The 23425-nt window shown below is 47.5% G+C and overlaps 1 protein-coding gene across 9 annotated transcripts in view; it reads left to right on the top strand.

Annotated features, from left to right (window-relative positions):
• DGKZ (diacylglycerol kinase zeta) overlaps positions 1-14591 on the top strand; it is a 125374-nt gene extending 110783 nt beyond the window's left edge. For all 9 annotated transcript variants that reach the window (XM_083164500.1, XM_083164501.1, XM_083164499.1 and 6 more), the window contains 7 exons: positions 1060-1334; positions 2555-2586; positions 2958-3001; positions 3588-3708; positions 4322-4358; positions 5565-5664; positions 11603-14591. In XM_083164500.1, coding sequence (XP_083020626.1) covers positions 1060-1334; positions 2555-2586; positions 2958-3001; positions 3588-3708; positions 4322-4358; positions 5565-5664; positions 11603-11719 — 726 coding nt within the window. In that variant the 3' untranslated portion in view covers positions 11720-14591. The remainder of the gene's footprint in view (positions 1-1059; positions 1335-2554; positions 2587-2957; positions 3002-3587; positions 3709-4321; positions 4359-5564; positions 5665-11602) is intronic.
• The last annotated feature ends 8834 nt before the right edge of the window (positions 14592-23425 follow it).

The following is a 23425-nucleotide window of genomic DNA, read 5'->3' as shown; positions in this document are numbered from 1 at the left end:
TGAGGCAGTAATGCTAACCATTACACCATCCGTACTGCCCCGTATATATAACACATGGTGGGAATAGAACCCACGACCTCAGTGCTGTGAGGCAGTAATACTAACCATTACACCATCCGTACTGCCCCGTATATATAACACATGTGGGGATAGAACCCATGACCTCAGCGCTGTGAGGCAGTAATGCTATAACCATTACACCATCCGTACTGCCCCGTATATATAACACATGGAGGGGATAGAACCCATGACCTCAGCGCTGTGAGGCAGTAATGCTATAACCATTACACCATCCGTACTGCCCGCACGACATATAAACACAATTTACTTAATTTAATATATTTTTCTAAATTACTCCATAACATGTTTTTGGCCTAGGGGTACCGCGACAATATTTCTGATACTATAGGGAGCCGTGATTCAAAAAAGTTTGGGAACCACTGGCCTCTAGCATGTGTAACTTAGCAGTTCTTTTCTCCACTGGACCAACTCATATGTTCGGTTCCACCGGCATTTAGCAATTACTGGGCACTTAAGCACATTGGCATCGCCCAGTTTGAGAACGGAGACCTCAGGAGAACATAAACTACGGATTCAGTAATATCCCTGGCTCCCCACTGCCTTCTCAGGAACATTTGTTAATCCAATTTGTTCCTCAGTCACTAAGCGGTGCCCAGAGTCCGCATTACTCTGTATATTTGCCCAGATCACAGAATGGCCATCTCAGCTGTGCGCAGGTCAAAGAGGAGTCTGGAACACATTCAGTCTCACCGTAACGGACTAACGGATATTGTTATTCAGTATCATTTAAATTTGGCATTTTGGTTGCATTTAGTGGTACAGATCTGTCTCCTCCCCATTGTCGTGCTTGAGTTGACCTAAGCCCTTTCAACCTTCAATAGTCGATGTTGACCTAATGATGTATACAATTTTTGGGATTATTTTTTATTGTTGGTTTCTGCTCGGATAAGCTGCACCGTTATTATTTATTGCCGGAACGCCGAGCGTGAATGGTTTGGCGTTGATGTCATTTGTGTGTGAGCTCTCCTGTTGTTCTAGGAGCACCTGAACTTCGTGCTGGAAATCTGTCAGGATGAGCTGTACGTCCTGGACCCGGAGCTGATCATTACCCAGTCTGTGGGCACTTCTCCGGCGATGCCTTTCAAAGACCAGTCTGCAAGCCCCGCCAGCCAACATTTCCAGTTCCCCCTCCTCCAATCGTCTTCACCCCCCAACTCCCCTGCTTTACCCGAGCTTCAGAAGTGTCCACCACCGCGGGGCAGGACCTGTAGCGACAGCTCCATGACTACGGCAGATATTAACCCTGCACACAGGTACGTTGTACCCTCGCCGCTTGGCATGACAACCAAACAAGCGTTTTTTTGTGCCGTTTCCACGCATACCTGGGTTTCCAGATTGCACAGGTACAGTCGGTTAGACATTAAGCTAATCAACTAGATTTCATTGCTTTCGGAGCTCGTAGCCCGTTGTCTACAGCCCCCCCCCCACTTCCAAGGTACGCTTTACATTGTGTACCGTAATCCTTGTGTATATAGCTTGTGGCATGTAAATAACACAGGAGGATTTACGAGTGGCGATGGTGGTCCGAGTACCTACATGTGATGTTTCCATCTGTTCTTCATTTAAATGTATACTAAACAAATCATCCCCCTGACATATTTACACAAGGAATTTGTGAGGCTCTCGGAGATACTATCGCTGTGGGATGATGCTGGCGCTTAATGTGCGTAATAAAATGTCATTTGCTCAGTCATCCGGGCAGGAGGGGGAAGTTCCTATGTTTATATAATGTCCTATTATATAAATAATGAACTGGTAGCATTCTTGGTCTCAACACTTCTAGGAGGAGTCTTTACGTAGCCTAGTATTCGCTTTGCAGGATATGCTGCCACTAATAATAAGTCCGGGTGATGATAACCAGTCACGATGATCTAGAACAGGCCCAGCCAAACTGTCTATCACCGCGTAGCCTCCCATTGGTCAGTTTGTAAAGCATGCTGGGACATGTAACTTCACAACAGCTGGAGAGCCACAGGTAGGAAAGCAAGAAAGAGTGCTACCCGTCATGGGCCTGATAGAAAATCTGGCCCTGGTAAAGGTGCCTTGGGGGACCGAGTTTTGGCATTCTATTAAGGAAAATAAATTAAATCAAAATACGTTGATGTGATTGTGCTTAGTATAACGATGCCTTGTCATTTGCCATATAGCAGAGATGGCCCTCCAGCTGTTGTTGAACTACACATCCCAGCATGCCCTGCAACTGATTTAGCATAGCCAAATAGCATATTCTAGCAGGGCATGCTGAGATGTGTAGTTTATCAACAGCTGGAGGGCCAGAGGTTCCCCATCCCTGCTCTATAGCATTATAGGCTTCAACAGTAGAAATTGTTTGCACTGTCTATGGATTCCTACTTCCAGGTAACATACTGTGTGTGTATAGAGACTATATACAGTATATACCCCCAATGCAGTCTATACTTTGTGGTGCTCAGAGACAGAAAAGAAAACTGATATTTCTGTGTTCACTTCCCAGGACAGAGAATAACATCTCAGTGTCTCACCCAGGTGAGTGCAAATATACAAGACATACCTTGCTATCCTGAATGAATGCTATACGGCGGCTATTGTAAAACTACAAGTCCCAGCATGCCTTGCCCCAGATGTGATGAAAGGGAATGCAAAATCTGTTGGGATGTGTAGTTTTCCAAAAGCTGGAGAGCCACAGGTTGACCAGGCCTCTTATACAGGGTATACTGTATTTTAGAGGTGACCACAGTAGGTGTGAATTGCATGTCCAGCCTCCTATATGTATGTATGTGTGTGTGTGTGTGTGTGTGTGTGTGTGTGTCTGTAGTAGGATCCTGTCTCCTGTCGCTACCTTCTCTTTGTGTGCAGTAGCCACCGTTTGACTTGTGGTTATGTTCCTTTGTTTTTAGATGAAGCTTTATTGGAATCTGCTCAGATCAATGATCTTAAAAGGGTAAGCATGGGATACTAAATACAGTATTCATATTATGTTTTATGTATTTAAATTCCAGCGTCTTAACTAGAAATTCTGCCCTGCCCCCTCCATACATTTATTATAATTTTTTATCAACAGGAAATGCTTGTTGCCAGGGGGTTTCCTGCTCGTTGCCAGGGGGTTCTTATTCAATGCCAGTATTTTTTGCTGGTTACTCGTGGGTAATCGTATTTCCGGGTAGTGATAAACGCTACCCAGTAGGACCTCTAACATTTCTCCATCTGTCTAGTAGGACCTTTTAGCATCTGTCTCCTCCAAGGCGGAGGCCATTTTTGGAGGGACATTTTCAGCAGATTCCACACAGCTGGCCAGGCCCATTAGAATCTGCAGAGGCCATGCACTCACAAAGCCCCGCCTCTCCCAAGCCACCGCTGGGGCTGCATCACCATTGTAAAGCCACTGCTAGTTGCCACAAAGTGTTTCCATAGCGCTGCACCTAAGGGTGAAACCTACAATCGTTTGCACGTTATCAGAATAATACAGACAAATACATATTGGTAGTGTACCCAGGATGACGTGAGCTAGACTCTGGCTTTTGTTGTAGTTCCGTGAAGCCCATCTTGCTGGGGGGAACCTAACACAACAAGACTTGGATGGCTGCACTCTGCTACATCACGCTGTGAGCGCCGGGAGCAAAGAGATCGTCAAGTACATTATTGAGCATGGTGAGTGCTTGGACAGCGGCCTCCGCCCTTCTTGAACCGTACATCTTCCTGCGCCAGTCTGCTGTGCCATGTTGGTGGCGGTTACTGAAATTATATCAATTCTGGCGTCTTGTAAAGATCTGATCGGTATGTATCGGGTTATAGAGCTGACTGGAAAAGGTTGAGCAGGATTCCTGCTTGATTCAATCTACCCAATCAAATGATCCGATTACGCTCGTGCTGACCAACTGCCTTGGTCCCACATGTGGCACGGATCTTCGTACCGTCACTGCTTCTCTTTGTACCCACACATAGTTACTGTAATCAACCCATGTTTGCATTCTGTTTCTTCCCTGCCAGCCCCAGGCCTCATGTAAACTGCCTGTAGCAATAACCGGACAGATGTTAATTATAGACTCTTGGCAGCAGAAGAGCTAATTATCCTTATAATGTCTTATTCCTTGCTCCAAACCTCCGGCACATTCTCTCCGTCTTAGTCAAATTATCTTTTTAAAACTCTGGATTTTGGCTGCTTGGACGGCTGTCTAGTTTTTTCTCCGACGTCCCCCAGCTGTCTCTTGCAGTTACATTTTGTACTACTGACGGTTCTCTCTGTTCTCCCTCTATTGTGCAGCTCCCTCTGAAATCCTGGATTTTGCTGAACAGAAGAAGTAAGTTAAACCAAAACTCCTATCGAGATTCACTAACGTGAGTGGTTGTGCTGAGTCATGGGTGTTAGAGAGATTTCAAAATCGGACTCAGTGGCGAAATTGTATGTGCGACGATGTAATGTAGTTTGGTTTTACAAAGCAAGTGTCAACCTGAGGTGCCCTGAAGCATACCCGATGTGAATGCCACCATTTTGTGTTACTAAGTTAGTTTCCAGTGACTTGATTGGTTGCAGCAGCAAGGCTTGTCCATATCCCACACAAAATGGCTGTCTAGTAGTACAATTCAATAAAGAGCTAATTTGATTCTGTAAAATAAATTTCTGGTGTTATTTCAAAATAGGGAGACGAATTAATGATATTAGTTACCGAAGTTATGCTCTTTATATAAATAAGTAGAGAAGTCTTTAGTGTAGTAAAATGGCTGCCACACGGTTTCATCATTTTGTGGAAAATGTGCCAGAATTGACCCGTTGCACCGTTCAGGGACATCAATCTACAGCGAGGGACACCTTTTATTGACATGTCTCCATTTGCAGCCCAGCCATCATTTTATTAGTCAGCTGTCCTTGGCTGCAAGGCTCTAGCCCTTTTCACCTGTAAAATGGCACGACTTGTATGCAAGTTACATCTTTTATGGGAAGTCTAAACGTATTTACTAAAGGACAGGCAGACAAAAAGCAGACGGTCTCTTATCTCCTACTTCAGGCTAAGAGCTATCTGTGCACCCTACAGCCCAAATAAGCAATATGCACATGCTTTATTACACCGTACTGCCTTATCCAAATGTTGTAGATGAGGGCATGTTGGCCCCCGTTTGAGGTATACTGAAAGCATTGCGTCCATTTTCTTATGCAGATTCACAGGCCTTCGCTGCTGCGATGAGGCAGCCATTTTGCTTAACCTTAGGCTCATGCCGTTGGTCGCTATGGTGACATCTGCTGGACACAATGAGGTGGAGCTTACAAAATGGCCACTTTCTGCTGATGTGACGCTACTGGTTTTGTGGGCTGAAACAATATACATCCCTCCTTTCACCCAGACCTAATGGTGTCGCAGAGGCATGAAATGCCTCATTTGTCCGTAGTTGCATTGTCAACACATCTCATTTCTGCCCTCAATGCGTCCACAGGGCAGTTGTTGTCTAATTCTGAGGGGGTAATTCTGCTCAGTAACGGCCAGCTCTAAACTTCTCTCCCTGTGTTGCAGTGGGGAGACCGGGCTGCACCTCGCGGCATCGCTACGTCAGCGCACCATCTGTCATTACATAGTGGAGGCGGGAGCTTCGCTCATGAAAACAGACTTGCAGGTAAAGTAGGAGGTTGGTCACAGGGACACGCGGGTGTGGCCGCACTGCGGCATTCTGGGGGACAAAGAGGTAGACGCACAGCCATTACCACTCTTTTCAGTCATCTTTCCTTGTGCCGTCCTTTTTCCTAATGATGATATAGGAACACGCACCTCATAAAGATCCTGCTGTGAGTTTTATAGCCATGCGCCCCTCATTAAGAACCATTGACCTGTCATTCAGATCCCTCCAATAGCATTTGACGCATTCTCCATGTCCAATAGCGGACAAGGTACTTCACTTACAGGAAACTGTATTAAATAAACAATTAAGATACTTTGGCCCCAGCTTTGAAGCATCCTTACCCATTATGCATAGCGAGTTCTGCTGTACCCCTGCCTTCCCCTCCGCCCCGTATTGCCCAGAGCACTGACAGCTGCTGATGCAGAGGTGATTGGTGGGAGTGCCAGGGGTGTGAGGCAGACAGGGGAAGGGGGTGAGAGAGCGGGAAGTGTTGGGAGAGGGGTTACGACAGAAGCTGAGGAATTCCAGACAGCTGCAGGCAGTCACCCCCCCCCTCTTTGCCTCTCGTGTTGCCCCCTCCCCTGCAGCTGCAGGTTTTAATGTGCATTCCATACACAGACTGGTACTGAGACAACGTCCCTCCTAATGGGAGAGGGAGCGCAACTTACTGCATTGTCTGCAGGCCATTGGCCTCCGATCCCTTGCCAGTAATTGATCAGATTGTCCTGTTACTTTACTGAGACTCTCCTACCTGGATAATCTGTGCGTCCTGTATTTCTTCAGCAATCCTCTGTCTTGTGTGAGATTTTTACTATAGAGACCCTGCTATACATGGTAGCAATGTCCCCAGTGCACCCATCTGACCCTCTACAGTAGTGCACACATCTGACCCTCTACCTGTCTACAGTAGTGCACACATCTGACCCTCTACCTGTCTACAGTAGTGCACACAACTGACCCTCTACCTCCGTCTACAGTAGTGCACCAGTGCACACATCTGAAACTGCTCCTTCATGTCAGTCACCAGTGCACAGGTGTAACCCTGCACCACAGTACCGATCCCCAGTGCACGCTCTGACCCTGCACCACAGTACCACTCCCCAGTGTACGCATCTCACCCTGCACCACTCCTCTGTGCACGTTTGACCCTGCTTTACAGAACAGCTCCCCAGTGCATGCGTCTGACCCTGCACCACAGTACCACTCCCCAGTGCATGCGTCTGACCCTGCACCACAGTACCACTCCCCAGTGTACGCATCTCACCCTGCACCACTCCCCTGTGCACATGTTTGACCCTGCTTTACAGTACAGCTCCCCAGTGCACACGTCTGACCCTGCACCACAGTACCGATCCCCAGTGCACGCATCTGACCCTCTACCTGTCTACAGTAGTGCACACAACTGACCCTCTACCTCCGTCTACAGTAGTGCACACATCGGAAACTGCTCCTTCATGTCCGTCCCCAGTGCACAGGTGTAACCCTGCACCACAGTACCTTTCCCCAGTGCACACGTCTGACCCTGCACCACAGTACCACTCTCCAGTGCACGCATCTGACCCTGCACCACAGTACCACTCCCCAGTGCACGCATCTGACCCTGGACCACAGTACCACTCCCCAGTGCACGCATCTTACCCTGCACCACAGTACCACTCCCCAGTGCACGCGTCTGACCATGCACCACAGTACCACTCCCCAGTGCACACGTCTGACCCTGCACCACAGTACCACTCCCCAGTGTACGCATCTCACCCTGCACCACTTCCCTGTGCACATGTTTGACCCTGCTTTACAGTACAGCTCCCCAGTGCACATTTCTGCCCCTACACCACAGTACTGCTCCCCAGTGCATGCATCTGACCCTGCACCACAATACCTCTCACCAGTGCACGCATCTGACCATGCACCACAGTACCACACCCCAGTGTAGGCATCTCACTCTGCACCACTCCCCTGTGCACGTTTGACCCTGCTTTACAGTACAGCTCCCCAGTGCACGCGTCTGACCCTGCACCACAGTACCACTCCCCAGTGCATGCGTCTGACCCTGCACCACAGTACCACTCCCCAGTGTAGGCATCTCACTCTGCACCACTCCCCTGTGCACATGTTTGACCCTGCTTTACAGTACAGCTCCCCAGTGCACACTTCTGCCCCTACACCACAGTACCGCTCCCCAGTGCATGCATCTGACCCTGCACCACAATACCTCTCACCAGTGCACGCATCTGACCCTGCACCACTCCCCTGTGCACGTTTGACCCTGCTGTACAGTACAGCTCCCCAGTGCACGCGTCTGACCCTGCACCACAGTACCACTCCCCAGTGCATGCGTCTGACCCTGCACCACAGTACCACTCCCCAGTGCACGCGTCTGACCCTGCACCACAGTACCACTTCCCAGTGTAGGCATCTCACTCTGCACCACTCCCCTGTGCACATGTTTGACCCTGCTGTACAGTACAGCTCCCCAGTGCATGTGTCTGACCCTGCACCACAGTACCACTCCCCAGTGCACGCATCGGACCCTGTACCACTCCCCAGTGCACGCGTCTGACCCTGCACCACAGTACCACTCCCCAGTGCACGCGTCTGACCCTGCACCACAGTACCACTCCCCAGTGCACACGTCTGACCCTGCACCACAGTACCACTCCCCAGTGTACGCATCTCACCCTGCACCACTTCCCTGTGCACATGTTTGACCCTGCTTTACAGTACAGCTCCCCAGTGCACATTTCTGCCCCTACACCACAGTACTGCTCCCCAGTGCATGCATCTGACCCTGCACCACAATACCTCTCACCAGTGCACGCATCTGACCATGCACCACAGTACCACACCCCAGTGTAGGCATCTCACTCTGCACCACTCCCCTGTGCACGTTTGACCCTGCTTTACAGTACAGCTCCCCAGTGCACGCGTCTGACCCTGCACCACAGTACCACTCCCCAGTGCATGCGTCTGACCCTGCACCACAGTACCACTCCCCAGTGCATGCGTCTGACCCTGCACCACAGTACCACTCCCCAGTGTAGGCATCTCACCCTGCACCACTCCCCTGTGCACATGTTTGACCCTGCTTTACAGTACAGCTCCCCAGTGCACACTTCTGCCCCTACACCACATTACCGCTCCCCAGTGCATGCATCTGACCCTGCACCACAATACCTCTCACCAGTGCACGCATCTGACCCTGCACCACTCCCCTGTGCACGTTTGACCCTGCTGTACAGTACAGCTCCCCAGTGCACGCGTCTGACCCTGCACCACAGTACCACTCCCCAGTGCACGGGTCTGACCCTGCACCACAGTACCACTCCCCAGTGCACGCGTCTGACCCTGCACCACAGTACCACTCCCCAGTGCACGCGTCTGACCCTGCACCACAGTACCATTCCCCAGTGCACGCGTCTGACCCTGCACCACAGTACCACTCCCCAGTGCACGCGTCTGACCCTGCACCACAGTACCACTCCCCAGTGCACGCGTCTGACCCTGCACCACAGTACCACTTCCCAGTGTAGGCATCTCACTCTGCACCACTCCCCTGTGCACATGTTTGACCCTGCTGTACAGTACAGCTCCCCAGTGCATGTGTCTGACCCTGCACCACAGTACCACTCCCCAGTGCATGCGTCTGACCCTGCACCACAGTACCACTCCCCAGTGTAGGCATCTCACCCTGCACCACTCCCCTGTGCACATGTTTGACCCTGCTTTACAGTACAGCTCCCCAGTGCACACTTCTGCCCCTACACCACAGTACCGCTCCCCAGTGCATGCATCTGACCCTGCACCACAATACCTCTCACCAGTGCACGCATCTGACCCTGCACCACTCCCCTGTGCACGTTTGACCCTGCTGTACAGTACAGCTCCCCAGTGCACGCGTCTGACCCTGCACCACAGTACCACTCCCCAGTGCACGGGTCTGACCCTGCACCACAGTACCACTCCCCAGTGCACGCGTCTGACCCTGCACCACAGTACCACTCCCCAGTGCACGCGTCTGACCCTGCACCACAGTACCATTCCCCAGTGCACGCGTCTGACCCTGCACCACAGTACCACTCCCCAGTGCACGCGTCTGACCCTGCACCACAGTACCACTCCCCAGTGCACGCGTCTGACCCTGCACCACAGTACCACTTCCCAGTGTAGGCATCTCACTCTGCACCACTCCCCTGTGCACATGTTTGACCCTGCTGTACAGTACAGCTCCCCAGTGCATGTGTCTGACCCTGCACCACAGTACCACTCCCCAGTGCACGCATCGGACCCTGTACCACTCCCCAGTGCACGCGTCTGACCCTGCACCACAGTACCACTCCCCAGTGCACGCGTCTGACCCTGCACCACAGTACCACTCCCCAGTGCACGCGTCTGACCCTGCACCACAGTACCACTCCCCAGTGCACGCGTCTGACCATGCACCACAGTACCACTCCCCAGTGCACGCGTCTGACCATGCACCACAGTGCCACTCCCCAGTGCACGCATCTCACTCTGCACCACTCCCCTGTGCACATGTTTGACCCTGCTTTACAGTACAGCTCCCCAGTGCACGCGTCTGACCCTGCACCACAGTACCACTCCCCAGTGCACGCGTCTGACCCTGCACCACAGTACCACTCCCCAGTGCACGCGTCTGACCCTGCACCACAGTACCACTCCCCAGTGCACGCGTCTGACCCTGCACCACAGTACCTCACCAGTGCACGCGTCTGACCCTGCACCACAGTACCTCACCAGTGCACGCGTCTGACCCTGCACCACAGTACCACTCCCCAGTGCACGCATCTGACCCTTCACCACAGTATCTCTCACCAGTGCTTGCATCTGACCCTGCACCACAGTACCACTCCCCAGTGCACACATCTGACCCTGCAACACTCCCCTGTGCACGTTTGAACCTGCTTTACAGTGCCGCTCCCCAGTGCATGCGTCTGACCCTGCACCACAGTACCACTCCCCAGTGCATGCGTCTGACCCTGCACCACAGTACCTCACCAGTGCACGCGTCTGACCCTGCACCACAGTACCTCACCAGTGCACGCGTCTGACCCTGCACCACAGTACCTCACCAGTGCACGCATCTGACCCTGCACCACAGTACCTCACCAGTGCACGCGTCTGACCCTGCATCACAGTACCTCACCAGTGCACGCGTCTGACCCTGCACCACAGTACCACTCCCCAGTGCACGCATCTGACCCTTCACCACAGTATCTCTCCCCAGTGCATGCGTCTGACCCTGCACCACAGTACCGCTCCCCGGTGCACATGTCTGCCTTTGCACCACAGTACCACTCCCCTGTGCACACGTCTGAGCCTGCATCTCTGTATCCCCCATCAGTGCACACACACATGACTATGCAGTATATATTACATTTAGTCATTAATCTTTGCCCTTTGGCTAACATCCTTGATGCTGCACCTAAATCCTTCCCCGGCTTCCTCATGTAATTCTGGGTAATGAGATGACTCATTTTCTTGGAGTAGCGATAACTGTGAGATGAGTAACAGAAGATAAAGCCAGAATAAGTGGGGAGTGGAGCTGAGTACATCTTGGCAGAGCACGGTGATTGGAAGCGCCTGTTGTGATGCTAAACAGGGCTTCCTGCTGCGTGTCATGCAGACCTTATCCTCACCTTGCTGTAAAGCAGAACTTCACAAGTCTTCAAGGCTGTCCATGCATGAGCAGAGGTGGCTTCACTAGTACCTCAGTCAATTTTATTTAACTATATGTGCTCAAACATGGACATCCTTAAAACCTGGACTTGACAAGAGAGTTTGGGAACTATTGCAGGTTTTCACTGTATCCTAGTGATGCCATGGGTACATTTATCAGTTCCAGCAGCACAGGCTGGACCACCTCAGACTGCCGTCTGTAGCAGTCCTCTCTTGATATCATCTCTGTGTCTTTCAGGGGGACACCCCAAAAAATCGCGCCGAGAAAGCAAAGGACCCAGAGCTGGCGGCATACCTGGAGAACAGGCAGCACTACCAAATGATTCAGAGGGAGGACCAAGAAACGGCCGTGTAACAGGAGGCAGATACCCATTAAAAAAAAAGAGACTTCTTTCTTCCTACCGAAAATCCTAAAACTTCCTTGTCCTCCCTCTCTGGGAGAAGACGGCACCTTGTCCCCCGCTCCTCCAAGAAGCCTTACTCCTTGATGGCCCATTGATTTCTACCAGGCTCCTGCTAGTATAACCACTAGCTTAGTTCTAAACATATACTCTGGGGAAACCTTACCGTTACGGAGAGCGGAGTCTCCTTCCTAAATTCTCAGAGACCTCTTCTGAACACGGAACAGGAGTGCAAGCTCTGGACTAGACCCAACTCCATAACGTACTTCATGAATTCCAACTTTTGTTGGTCAGCTAACGCGTTTCACCCTTTAGTGACCTGCTCACTGTGCTTAATCCCAGTCTAGCTGTGTTTTTCGGCTCTCGTTTGACGTCCTCCAGTTTGTTCCAATGGCTCTTGACTTGCCCTGGCTTTCATTACCCCCCCTCAGATCTTGTAGGGCATACGGCTGTTCCTGCTTTTGCACATTTGGTCTCTGAAATTGGGGCTAGTTTACATGTGTTTTTTTTTTTTTTTTATGTCCACCTCTCTAGTGTTGGTCTTATCACATGTTGTTGTGTAAAGCAATATCTGTTGTTTTTTTTTATCCTCGTTAGGTTGTGTGCTGTGTAGACGTGGGCACATGTTAAAGTGTATATATACATATGTACATGACTTATTTAGAACAGAGAGACCTGCCTTTTCACTCAAATCCTATTTATCATTGTTAGTACAGCTAGACCTGTGAATTGGTAACAGTAGGGTTAGTAATTACCTCAGAAGAGGTGTTTTTGTATATAAATTGTGTGACGAGCTAATGCTTTTTTTTTTTGCCCATGGTGTTATTCAAGTGCTAAACCATGTTTACACTGGATCGTTATGTCATCTTCATGTATCTGCCGGTTTTGAAAGGTTTACTCTTGACCTTTTTGTTTAGTACATCCGTTTTGACGTCGGCCATTTTGTAGTTGTAAATACTCCATTATGATTGAGAGTTTGCTGCTTTTAAAGTGGTCCTATTCAATAATAACCTGTCAGGGACACAACATTTTGTAGCTGATCTAACGTACAACCTACCAGGAACTAGATATTATGAGGGTGAATACATATAAATATTAGCCCTAGCCACAAAATGGCTGCCTAGGAAACAGGTGAAGGGACAACTTTGTGATATCCCTTTTACCCTGCTACTACTGGGGTTTCATTGAGACAACTTGTTCAATGGTTTTAGTAGTTTTAATTTATTGACAATTTATTTTTTCCTTTTGTAACGAGAATAAGGAAACCTGGGACAAAGGGATGACACTTTTCAGCGCAGCGTCCTGGTCGGACTTATTTTCCTTTTTTAAATTAAACACAGTTGCTCGACAATCAAAGATATTAATTTCACACGGGGGAGCAAGTTGCTTTTGCCCATAGAGAAACCGTATCATGGAAAATGGTGATCTGTGTAAAAGTTGTAGCGAATGTGATGAATTCGCCTTTACACTCCCTCCTCTGTCCTCGGCGTGAAGGATGAGAACCACGGCTGATCTCCGCAATCAGGGAATAATAATTGCAGTGACTTTGAAGCAATACGTCTGCAGAGCACAGAATAAATCCTTTGAAACCTGAATTTCCGTCTTATAAGCGTTAAAAATACAGCCCACGTGGTACCATCAAGCTGGGCCGTGCCCTACCGACCCCATTGTGTGTATGACACATTGTCACACCCACCTCTCTTGATCTGAGAAGATGAAGGCCCATATGGTGGTTTGCATGTGTTTATGTGGTTTGGGTTGGAGATGACACTACACCCCGTCTGTTAAAAAACACACAGTTGGTGCGATCAATTAAACCTTCTGAAGCTCCCATCTGATTGGATAAAATGTTTCAGTGACATACATGTTGTACATCACCACCCCGGTGTATCATTGTATGTATGTTATCGCCTAGCAAAACTAGTTTACGTTTTATTTTGTATGTCGCTGGTTTATACTGATCAGGCGAATCATGGAAAGTTACTAGGTCAAAAAAACAAATGCGGATATTCCTTCATATTATGTCTTAATCATTTGTTTGTTGGTCTGGCAATTTTCAATGAAGACAGATTGATTTCCTGCAGTAATTCCACCAGAATAGGTTTTTTTTTACTGTTTTTGAAGTCATTGTTTTTTTTGTTTTTTTTTTAAGATTTGGAAGTGTCCCTTTTTATACATATCACATGACCGTGCGTTACAGTTGTCACAGTATTAATGTCTTGTGGTCCCCTACGGACAATTGCAGCAGCCATTTCTGTGGGAAAAATCAGTATTCAGATGGATGCACCCGATGAGGTCACTTAGGCACAAACTGTAAGTTAGGATGTGGTGATGTCACTGAAGCACAAAATGGCTGAACCCATGCTCGTTATAAGTCCGCCTAGCACTCAGGAACAAGGGACGTCACCAAATACCTGTTAAAAATAAAGTGCATTCATGTGAGTATTGGTCGGCCCCACAAAATGGCTGCCTCTGCTTAAGTAGACCACACAGTGACGCCTCGTACTAGTGTATTGTGATGTTTTAACCTTACTGTTACAGCATTTATCGTTTTCGTTTCTCAGGGTGCTAGATCGGGGGGTATCAAAAAATCACTACCCTGCCCCTTCCCACTTCCTGTCCTTGCCCCCTACGTGTGCAATATTGGGTTTCTGTATCAGAACATTTGTGACCTTTTGTTTATAAAGCAGTTGTGTTAGGGATAGTGTCACTTTTGTAACCTTTATGTACACGCTGTGTCCACCCCAGAACACTGTCCAGGGGATTTGGTTTAACACTTGTCACAACTAGGTATTGTGTTCTTACCATTAAAATATTTACATTTTATTACTGTATGTTTATTCTTTGTTTTGTGGCAGGGTTTTTTTTTTAACATGCCGTTGCGATTGCTTATCCTTAACGCGTAATACAAAGGGAAGGCATAATTTGGAAAGTAACATAACTCTGAATATTAAATTCCCCCTCCTTTTGGATTTGGTTGGTGAATTAAATCCAATTTATGTATACTGCTGTAGACTAGGGATGGCCATCGGTACAGTCACCATCGATTCGTGATACTGCGACCAGCCATCGATAGGTAAAATTAACCTTGATCATCCATCACATAGTTTGACTATTGATGGTCATCCATTTTTCTTTTACTGACAATAAGGCCAATTTATAGAATAGCGCACCTCTGTGTCTTCTAATGTCCAACAAACTCTTTACTGAATGCTACAGTAAGATCAGTAAACAATTCATTACACTCTGTTCTTTAGGTGCAGGATTTTAAACACTTCTGTTTATTGTCTTTAATTGTGGAAGTTTATTTTAAACATAAATTGATCTGAAAAAAAAAAAAAAAAACAGTTTTGCATCCCCTATGCTTGGAGCATGTACCAGGAGAGCAATGTGGGGAATTTGGCACTGGTGGAGAAATACTCACACCCATACCACACCCATATGCTATGCAAAACTTTGACACAGCAACTGTCAAGCCAGAATTCTAAAATCAGATACAGGTTGAGTATCCCTTATCCAAAATGCTCGGGACCAGAAGAATTTTGGATAACAAATTATTCCGTATTTCAGAAGAATATACAGGTCGAGTATCCCGTATCCGAATATCCGTTATCCGAATTATTCCGAAATACGGACATTCCAGAAAGTGAAAAAAAATTTTTTTTTTGCTAAAAACTCACTGGGGACATTTGTAACAGCATCACTGGGGACATGATATGTAACTGGCACTATATATGTGCAAGACAATGATTGCTTGGCATTCAAATTCAGTGCTGAGATAGTACACACATTTTGTTTCACGTTTTGAAACCTTGTTTTTTGAACAATTAAAATATGTTTGTGTGTATTTTATGTGGTAATAAAATATATTTGTGTGTATATTATGTGTTTATACAGCATAAATGCAAGATACTTCAAAATACATCATTGAAATATTAAAATATTCCGAAATACGGAATAATCCGTTATCCAAAATTCTCCTGGTCCCGAGCATTTTGGATACGGGATACTCAACCTGTATTTCAATGATGTATCTTCCATTTATATTGTACAAACACATGAAATACACACAAATATTTTATTTGTGCATAAAAAAGCTTTTAAAACATGAAACAAACTTTGTGTACTCTCTCAGATACTGAACTCAAATACCTATCAATCATTGTCTTGCACATATTTAGTGCCAGTTACAGGTCATGTCCCCAGTGAGGCTTTTAGTAAGAATTTTTTATTCACTTTCTGGAATGTCTGGTTTTTGGAATAATTTGGATAACAGATATTTGCATAAGGGATATTGTGTGTATTGTAAATAATAACAGTCTACTGGATATGCTATTGAGAGTTCTGCTGCTTTCCCACCGCCGCCAAACCTGCTTTGACCCGGTTTTTTAAACGGGTCAAAGCAGGTTTAACCCCTTTCCCACTGCATGTAGTAAACGGTATATTGCTGGTTAATTACCGTTTTTGTACCTTTCACATTGAACCCCCTTGTGAAAGCTACAAAACTGTAATTAACCAGTAATTTACTCCCCCTCCCCTGGTACCTGCCCTGTGCCCACCCTCCCCTGATACTTACCTGCTTGGGGGATCCAGGCAGTGGGGTTCATGCACTGCTGAGGCGGCAGCGGGGTCCCGCATGGGCACAGTACTTGGGGTCCCTCTGCATGCTGGGTAGTGGGGAAGCAGCGGAGTCCATCCCGCATGGGCACCGTGCTGGTGGTGCATTCGGGGTCCGGGCAGTCCCTGCAGCTGATGGGAACTAATAGTTCCGGTACTTGTGTATTTTGGCGGCGCCCATCGCATACGATGGTATGCGATCGTGCACGATGGCATACAATTTTGAAATTGTATGGCATACGATGCCATACGATGCGATGCGATGCGATTAAACATTGTATAAGCACCCTAATGGGTGCTTATACAATGTAAAGCACCCTAATGGGTGCTTACAATGTTAAATGCACCCCCACACTATAAACGTGAACCCGAAGCGTGGCGAGCGGCGAGCGAGCCGCCCCTCGCGGGCTCGCTGCGCTCGCCACACTTCGGGTTCACGTTTATAGTGTGGGGGTGCATTTAACATTGTAAGCACCCATTAGGGTGCTCAAAAGCACCCTTTAGGGTGCTTATACGATTTTTGATCGTATAGGGGGTCAAAATCGCGTCGCATGCCATCGGGTGCATGGCATGCGATGCGTTCATCGTTCCTACTATGCGCATGTCTACTGAGCGCTGTGCATATGTAATGAGCGTCTCATTGATATGCACGGCGCTCATTAGACATGCGCATACTGGGTACTATTAGTTCCCATCAGCTGCAGGGACTGCCCCGACGCTGAATGGACCCTGCTGCACCACCAGCACCCACAGAACAGTGCCCATGCGGGGATGGACCCCACTGCCCAGCATGCAGAGGGACCCAAAGTACTGTGCCCACGCCGAACCCCGCTGCCTCCTCAGCAGTGCATGAACCCCGCTGCCCGGATCCCCCAAGCAGGTAAGTATCAGGGGAGGGGGAAGTAGTGTGGGATTTTAAATACCGTTTAAGAGGCATTCCCACTGCCTAAAAAAACGGTATTTAAAACGTGTAGGACTCTGCTTTTTAAACGGGTTGAAATACCGGTTAACTTTAATCGGTAAATCAACTCTGGTGCTTTCCCACTGCAGCCTTAAATGGTAAATAGTGGGGGAAAACGGCAATTTACCATTTAAGAGCTGCAGTGGTGTCCAGCAGTACATAGCGTATATGCCAATCACTGTGTTAATTACTAGGCAGGATTGATCAGCAATACTTTATTTCCTTTTTATGTGCTTACTGACCCAATTTAACAGTCTAATAATAGTGGCCATCAATCACAAGTGGTTTGTATAAAACTGAACTCAAAACACAAAATAAAAAAACAATAAGAAGACAATACTGTATGTGCAACATCTTTGAAACTTGTTATTTTTGGATCAATGTTCTTGATTTTATTTTTCTAAACATTAGATTTGTTTTTGCACTTTAATGCATTTTACTGTTAATATATTGGCTAATATTTTGCATAATTATATGCTCTAATGCAGCCCAATCATGTTTCCAGCATAGGGGATGCAAAACTGTTTTTCAGACCAATTCATGTTTAAAATATACTGCCACAATTAAAGACAATAAACAGAAGTGTTTAAAATAATGCATTACACACTGTTATTTAGGTGCAGTGTTTACTGAACTTACTGTAGCATTCAGTACATTAGAAGACACAAAGGTGCACTATTCTTTTAAGGGCAAAAAATAGGGATTTATCCAGATTTTTTTATTTTTTTGCCCCAAGTTTTTTTCTTGATCACGTCAGAGCATCCTCTCCAAAAAAAACAAAAAAACAAAACAAACACAACTTTCGGGTGACAACACACATTATTCACAATTGTGACCATGAAAACGGGTCAGTTATCAGGGATCTTTTTCCCTCACCAAACTCAGTAACTTTGCACTAGGACAAGCTCGTACTCTTTTTTACTATGCTAAAGTATATGAATGAACCACTCTAAGACATCTTGACATAATTTTAACTAGATCGGAGCTTCTTCATACGTTTCATTATTTTCATCTAAAACGCGAAACTTTAGGTGTCCTGCCGGAACAGAAGATATGGACTCAGAGCAAAACGCTCTTGTACATTTCTTATTAAGATCAAGTCACAACTTTTCCACACTAGCCAATTTTGAATATCTCAATTTCAACGTATTCACTCCGCCCTACCGTACTCCCTTCTTGGGATCCAGCACAGATGTGTGATACAGGATGGGCTTCAGTGCCTGTCAGCTGCTCTGGCTGAAGACTAGACCTGCATTCCCCCAGGGCTACTGTACAACGTCTTCATCTACATGAGTCATCTCTGTCTGACACCACCGTACACAATGCTATAGGAACCCGGCATTCCACCACTTCGGTTGCTCTACTGGTAAATGATGCAGATAAAAAAAAAAAAAAAGGGAAAATAAATCATTCTTCTTGCAGGGTGCTTTTTATTTAACAGTTTATTATATAGCTCACACATATTCTGCAGCGCTGTACAGAGAATATTTGAACATTCACATCAGTCTCAGTCCTAGTGGAGATTACAATCTATATTCCCTACCATTAGTACATGGAGACTCTAGGGCTAATTGTATTTATTGGGAGCTAATTAACCTACCAGTATATTTTTGGATTGTAGGAGGAAACCCACGCAAGTACGGGGAGAATATACAAACTCTGCACAGTTAGGGCCATGGTGGGAACATAACCCATGACCTCAGTCCTGTGAGGCAGTAATACTAACCATTACACCGTCCGTACTGCCCCGTATATATAAAACACATGGTGGGGATAGAACCCATGACCTCAGTGCTGTAAGGCAGTAATACTAACCATTACACCGTCCGTACTGCCCCGTATATATAACACATGGTGGGGATAGAACCCATGACCTCAGTGCTGTGAGGCAGCAGTGCTAACCATTACACTGTCCGTACTGCCCCGTATATATAACACATGGTGGGGATAGAACCCATGACCTCAGCGCTGTGAGGCAGTAATACTAACCATTACACCATCCATACTGCCCTGTATATATAACACATGGTGGGGATAGAACCCATGACCTCAGTGCTGTGAGGCAGTAATGTAACCATTACACTATCCGTACTGCCCCACTTATAATTAAAATCTAAATTGGAATGGATTGTACATGGTGAGTCGTCCCAGAATCTATATAATAATTTAGGTCTGTCCTGCCTTCAATGGGTACACAATGGTCAGTGGGGAGTGCTGGAAGGTGGACCGCGAAGGGGTCATTGGGGAGTGCTGTATTGTGGACAGTGAAGGGATCAATGGCAGTGCTTTGAGGTGGACAGTGAAGTGGTGAGAGCACTGAGGTAGACAGTAATGGTGTGTACACACTTGTACAATCTGCATGAGATCCAGATGAGATTTTGACTAAGTCTAATGTGCATACATATAGTGCAGATCTGCACGATATAGTCTATGCAGCCAAGACTTTCTGCATGAGATCCAGATGAGTTTTTGACTATATAGTCAAAATCTCATCTGGATCTCATGCAGATTGTACAAGTGTGAACACACCATTAGGGCTGTTAAGGGGATAGTGTGTGCTGGGATGGGCTCAATGTTATATGGAAGGAACAGGCAGTGAGAGAGGGTGATCGATCAGGTAGTGTAAGGCCCCGTACACACCAGAACGATCCTGATTGTTAGCAGATTGTGTGATGGTCGCACGATCTGTTGGAGCACATGATCTCCTAACGATCTGCATCCAATCCGAGTCTGTATCCAGTTGAATGGATCTTTTACAGATCCTACCAGCAGCAGGTAGGATCTGTAAAACGACCAAACGACAGCGGGGACGCGCATCGGATTGGAATCGGATCGGAATTGGATCTAAACATGCAAAAACATGTCCAATCTACATCCAATCGGTCGGAATTGGATCCAGATTGATGGAATTGAGCCCTAATCATTCTGGTGTACCCCCCCCTAATAAGACAGCTATGGAGTGGACACTCAGGGAGAAAGCCAGGGCCCAATGATTATACTTGCCGCGCGCGATAAAAGTTCCCAGCCAGCCTCTGCCACCACCCCATTGTCTATCTGGGTATTCTGACTGCAGCAATGTTTATACACCTTTAAAAGCAAGGGCAGCAAATACATTCATATTGTTTCTCTGCAGGGTAAACGCTGGCTGCTTTTGCATGTAGCTCACAAATATTACACAACTTAATTTGACAAATTTGATCACACCCCACCCAAATTTAAATATCTCTGCACATGTTACATCTGCCCCACATGCAGCGCAACATGATTTTTTTCCCATCTGAGTGCATTTCTTGGTAATGCTGAATCAGGCCCCTTGTCCTGTACTATAAGTCGCGCTCCGGTTGTTGTTGTTTTTTTGGTGCATTTCTGCTGCACCTGTTTCTGTACATTATAGGGTGCAGTGGACCCCTTGTCCTATATATAATATACATGTATTATTACAAAACCACCAGATGTTTTGTATGTTGTAATATACATGAGCGAGGAGTAGGTTTGCAGAAGGCAGCTCTGCTTTGTGTATGGATCAGTGTGTCTGACAGTATACATACACAGGATAAATCTGTACAGCGCAGGAGTCCGTATGCTGTGTATAAAGGTACATCATACACAGCTCAGTACCCCACTGATACGCACCACGGCGCCTTGAGCACACAATCTGCGCAACATCCTGTCACTGGCTGAGTCACAGTCCTGGCCTGTTGTTGGATACATATAATATTGCATAACTGATTTCTCAGCATAACATTTGATTGCCAGCTCATCAGACAAATATCCCGCAGCCAGTGAATGAATTGCTCATTAACTGCCAAACAAAAACAACAGCTATCAGACCATGAGTAAGAAGCCTACAGCACATGAGGGGTTAATAAGTCTGCCTGGAGTAATATCCTGCAGTAACACATTACTCACAGCTCAACACTCAGTCACCAGGGACTGCTCCAGGTCAAGAGAACACCCCCCCCCCCCTCCTTTCTGCTCCTCATCTCCCATTGGCGCAAGGGCTGAAATAGGATACAGGCCCTCTCCCCCTCTTTATTCTGTTTCTCAAAAAATACAAAAAAAAAAAGGCACAAAGGTTTAACTGCGGGGGAGAGAGAGCTGTTTGTAAACCACTCAAGATGCAGTTCATTAAAAGAGTTTGAAGAGAGGAGGAGGGGGGGGGGGGGGGGGGGGGTGAATGGGCACCACAATCCCTCCAGTCTGGAATAACACTGGTCCCAGCGTCCCCTCCCCCCAGTGTGTCGCTACTTCACTGAGATCATGGACTGATGGGGGAATAACATGGGCCAGGAAAGCCTCAATCAACTCCCTGCATAGATTTATCCCTGATTCCTTTACGAGAGACAGAGAGACCCTGTCTATATGGAATACAGTCGTTAGGTCCAAATGGGGAAGGTCGGCATCTGAAATAAGTCGACAGGTTCGGAATTTTAACACAAGAATTAGGTCAACAATGGGAAGGTGGACACTCAAAAGACCGACATAACCCTCCTGCCTCCATGTCGGTTTGTATCTACCCTGTTTAATCACGGCTGTTTCCAATTGTAAAGCGCAACGGAATCTGCTGCGCTATATACAGGCGGCATTTCATACCCTACCACCTACCGCGGCTTGGTGGGAGAACATAATCGTGTGCCGGGCGCAGCGAGGGGATGCGTTACACTTAGTCGACATGGACACCGTCTATGTTGACATTCGGGACAAAAAAAAAACTAAAACTCATGGTCGACCTTTTGACTGTCAACGTTCCTATTGTTGACCGAATGCTTGTGTCGACTTTCCGATCCTGACAACCGTGTCTACTTAATATATGTTGACATTCAGTGAGTAGACCCTATGACTTATACTCCTTAAAAGCATCTGGTTTGGAAATGTTGGCGTCATAGGGCCCGGCACAGATTTGGTAATGATCACAGGCGACGTGAGAACAACAAACTTGTGGTATGAGGTCAGACTTACTGTAAATGTCCCTCCCGCTGGTATTATTAATGTGATAACGAGACCCTGGAGGGGGAGACTGAGCAGCCGGCATTTACATCTAGTGGAGGAGAATGGATATGTATAGTATTGTATCATTGTGGGGTGGGGGTGCCAGGACTCATCCACTGCCCTGTTACCGCCGCACCTTGTACTTTGTCCCTGCAGCACACAGTGCACTTAGTGGGGATGTGGCCAAACTTCCCGCATCCCATCTCCCCGCTTCCGTGTACAGGTCCAATCACTGACATTATTAGCCTTACAGCCCTTTTACTGGACGGTATGCACTGGACATTGGACATCTGAGCTCATTCCCATGTGTCTGCAGCTGTATTGATAGAACGGCGTTATCAGTGCTGAAATCAATGTTCCATCTAGCCCAGAGGCACAATGTTTGCAAAAAAACAAAAATGTAGCCCTGCTGGGGGATAAGAGTCGCACGCTATGTGCCACAAAGTTATAATGAAGGTCGACACAAGCATTAGGTGGACAATGGGAAGGTCGACTAGGGATGGCCATCGACTATCGATGTTCCCAAAACATTGATGGTTGGGACCTAGTGCTCGATGTTTGGGCCATCGATAGTAAAGGGTCGAATAGTTTTATGCCAGCGATGGATGGCTTGCGATGGTAAGGTTGCTGTATTCAGTGGTGGCGCTGCGGGTGGCCCGCCCCGCCGGGAGGTGCACACAGGTGCAGAAGAACCTTAAACTGGATGGATGGCTAGTTAAAGTATCTTCTGCGCATGTGGGCACATCCCGGCTGGCAGGCCACCCACAGCGCCGCGACCTTTTCACTGTCGACTTGGGATGGCCATCGGCCAACCACCCCTCTTTTAAGCAGGAACCATCGATGGCTATAAAACATTCTACCTCCTACCATCGATGGTTCCTGTTATCGATGCGCCACGCATGCGCAGAGCAATGGGACGGGCAGTCGTGGTGCTGTGGGTGGCCTGCCCAGCCGAGATGTGCACGCATGCGCAGAACAATGGGACGGGCAGCCGTGGTGCTGTGGGTGGCCTGCCCAGCTGGGATGTGCTTCCATGCGCAGAGCAATGGGCCGGGCAGGCCACCCACAGCGCCGCGGCTGCCCGTCCCATTGC

The sequence above is a fragment of the Crinia signifera genome, chromosome 11 (genome assembly GCF_055691185.1).
Source record: "Crinia signifera chromosome 11, ASM5569118v1, whole genome shotgun sequence".
Taxonomy (NCBI): domain Eukaryota; kingdom Metazoa; phylum Chordata; class Amphibia; order Anura; family Myobatrachidae; genus Crinia; species Crinia signifera.
The sequence above is the reverse complement of the archived record's forward strand: the minus strand, read 5'-3'. Positions and strand labels throughout refer to the sequence as shown.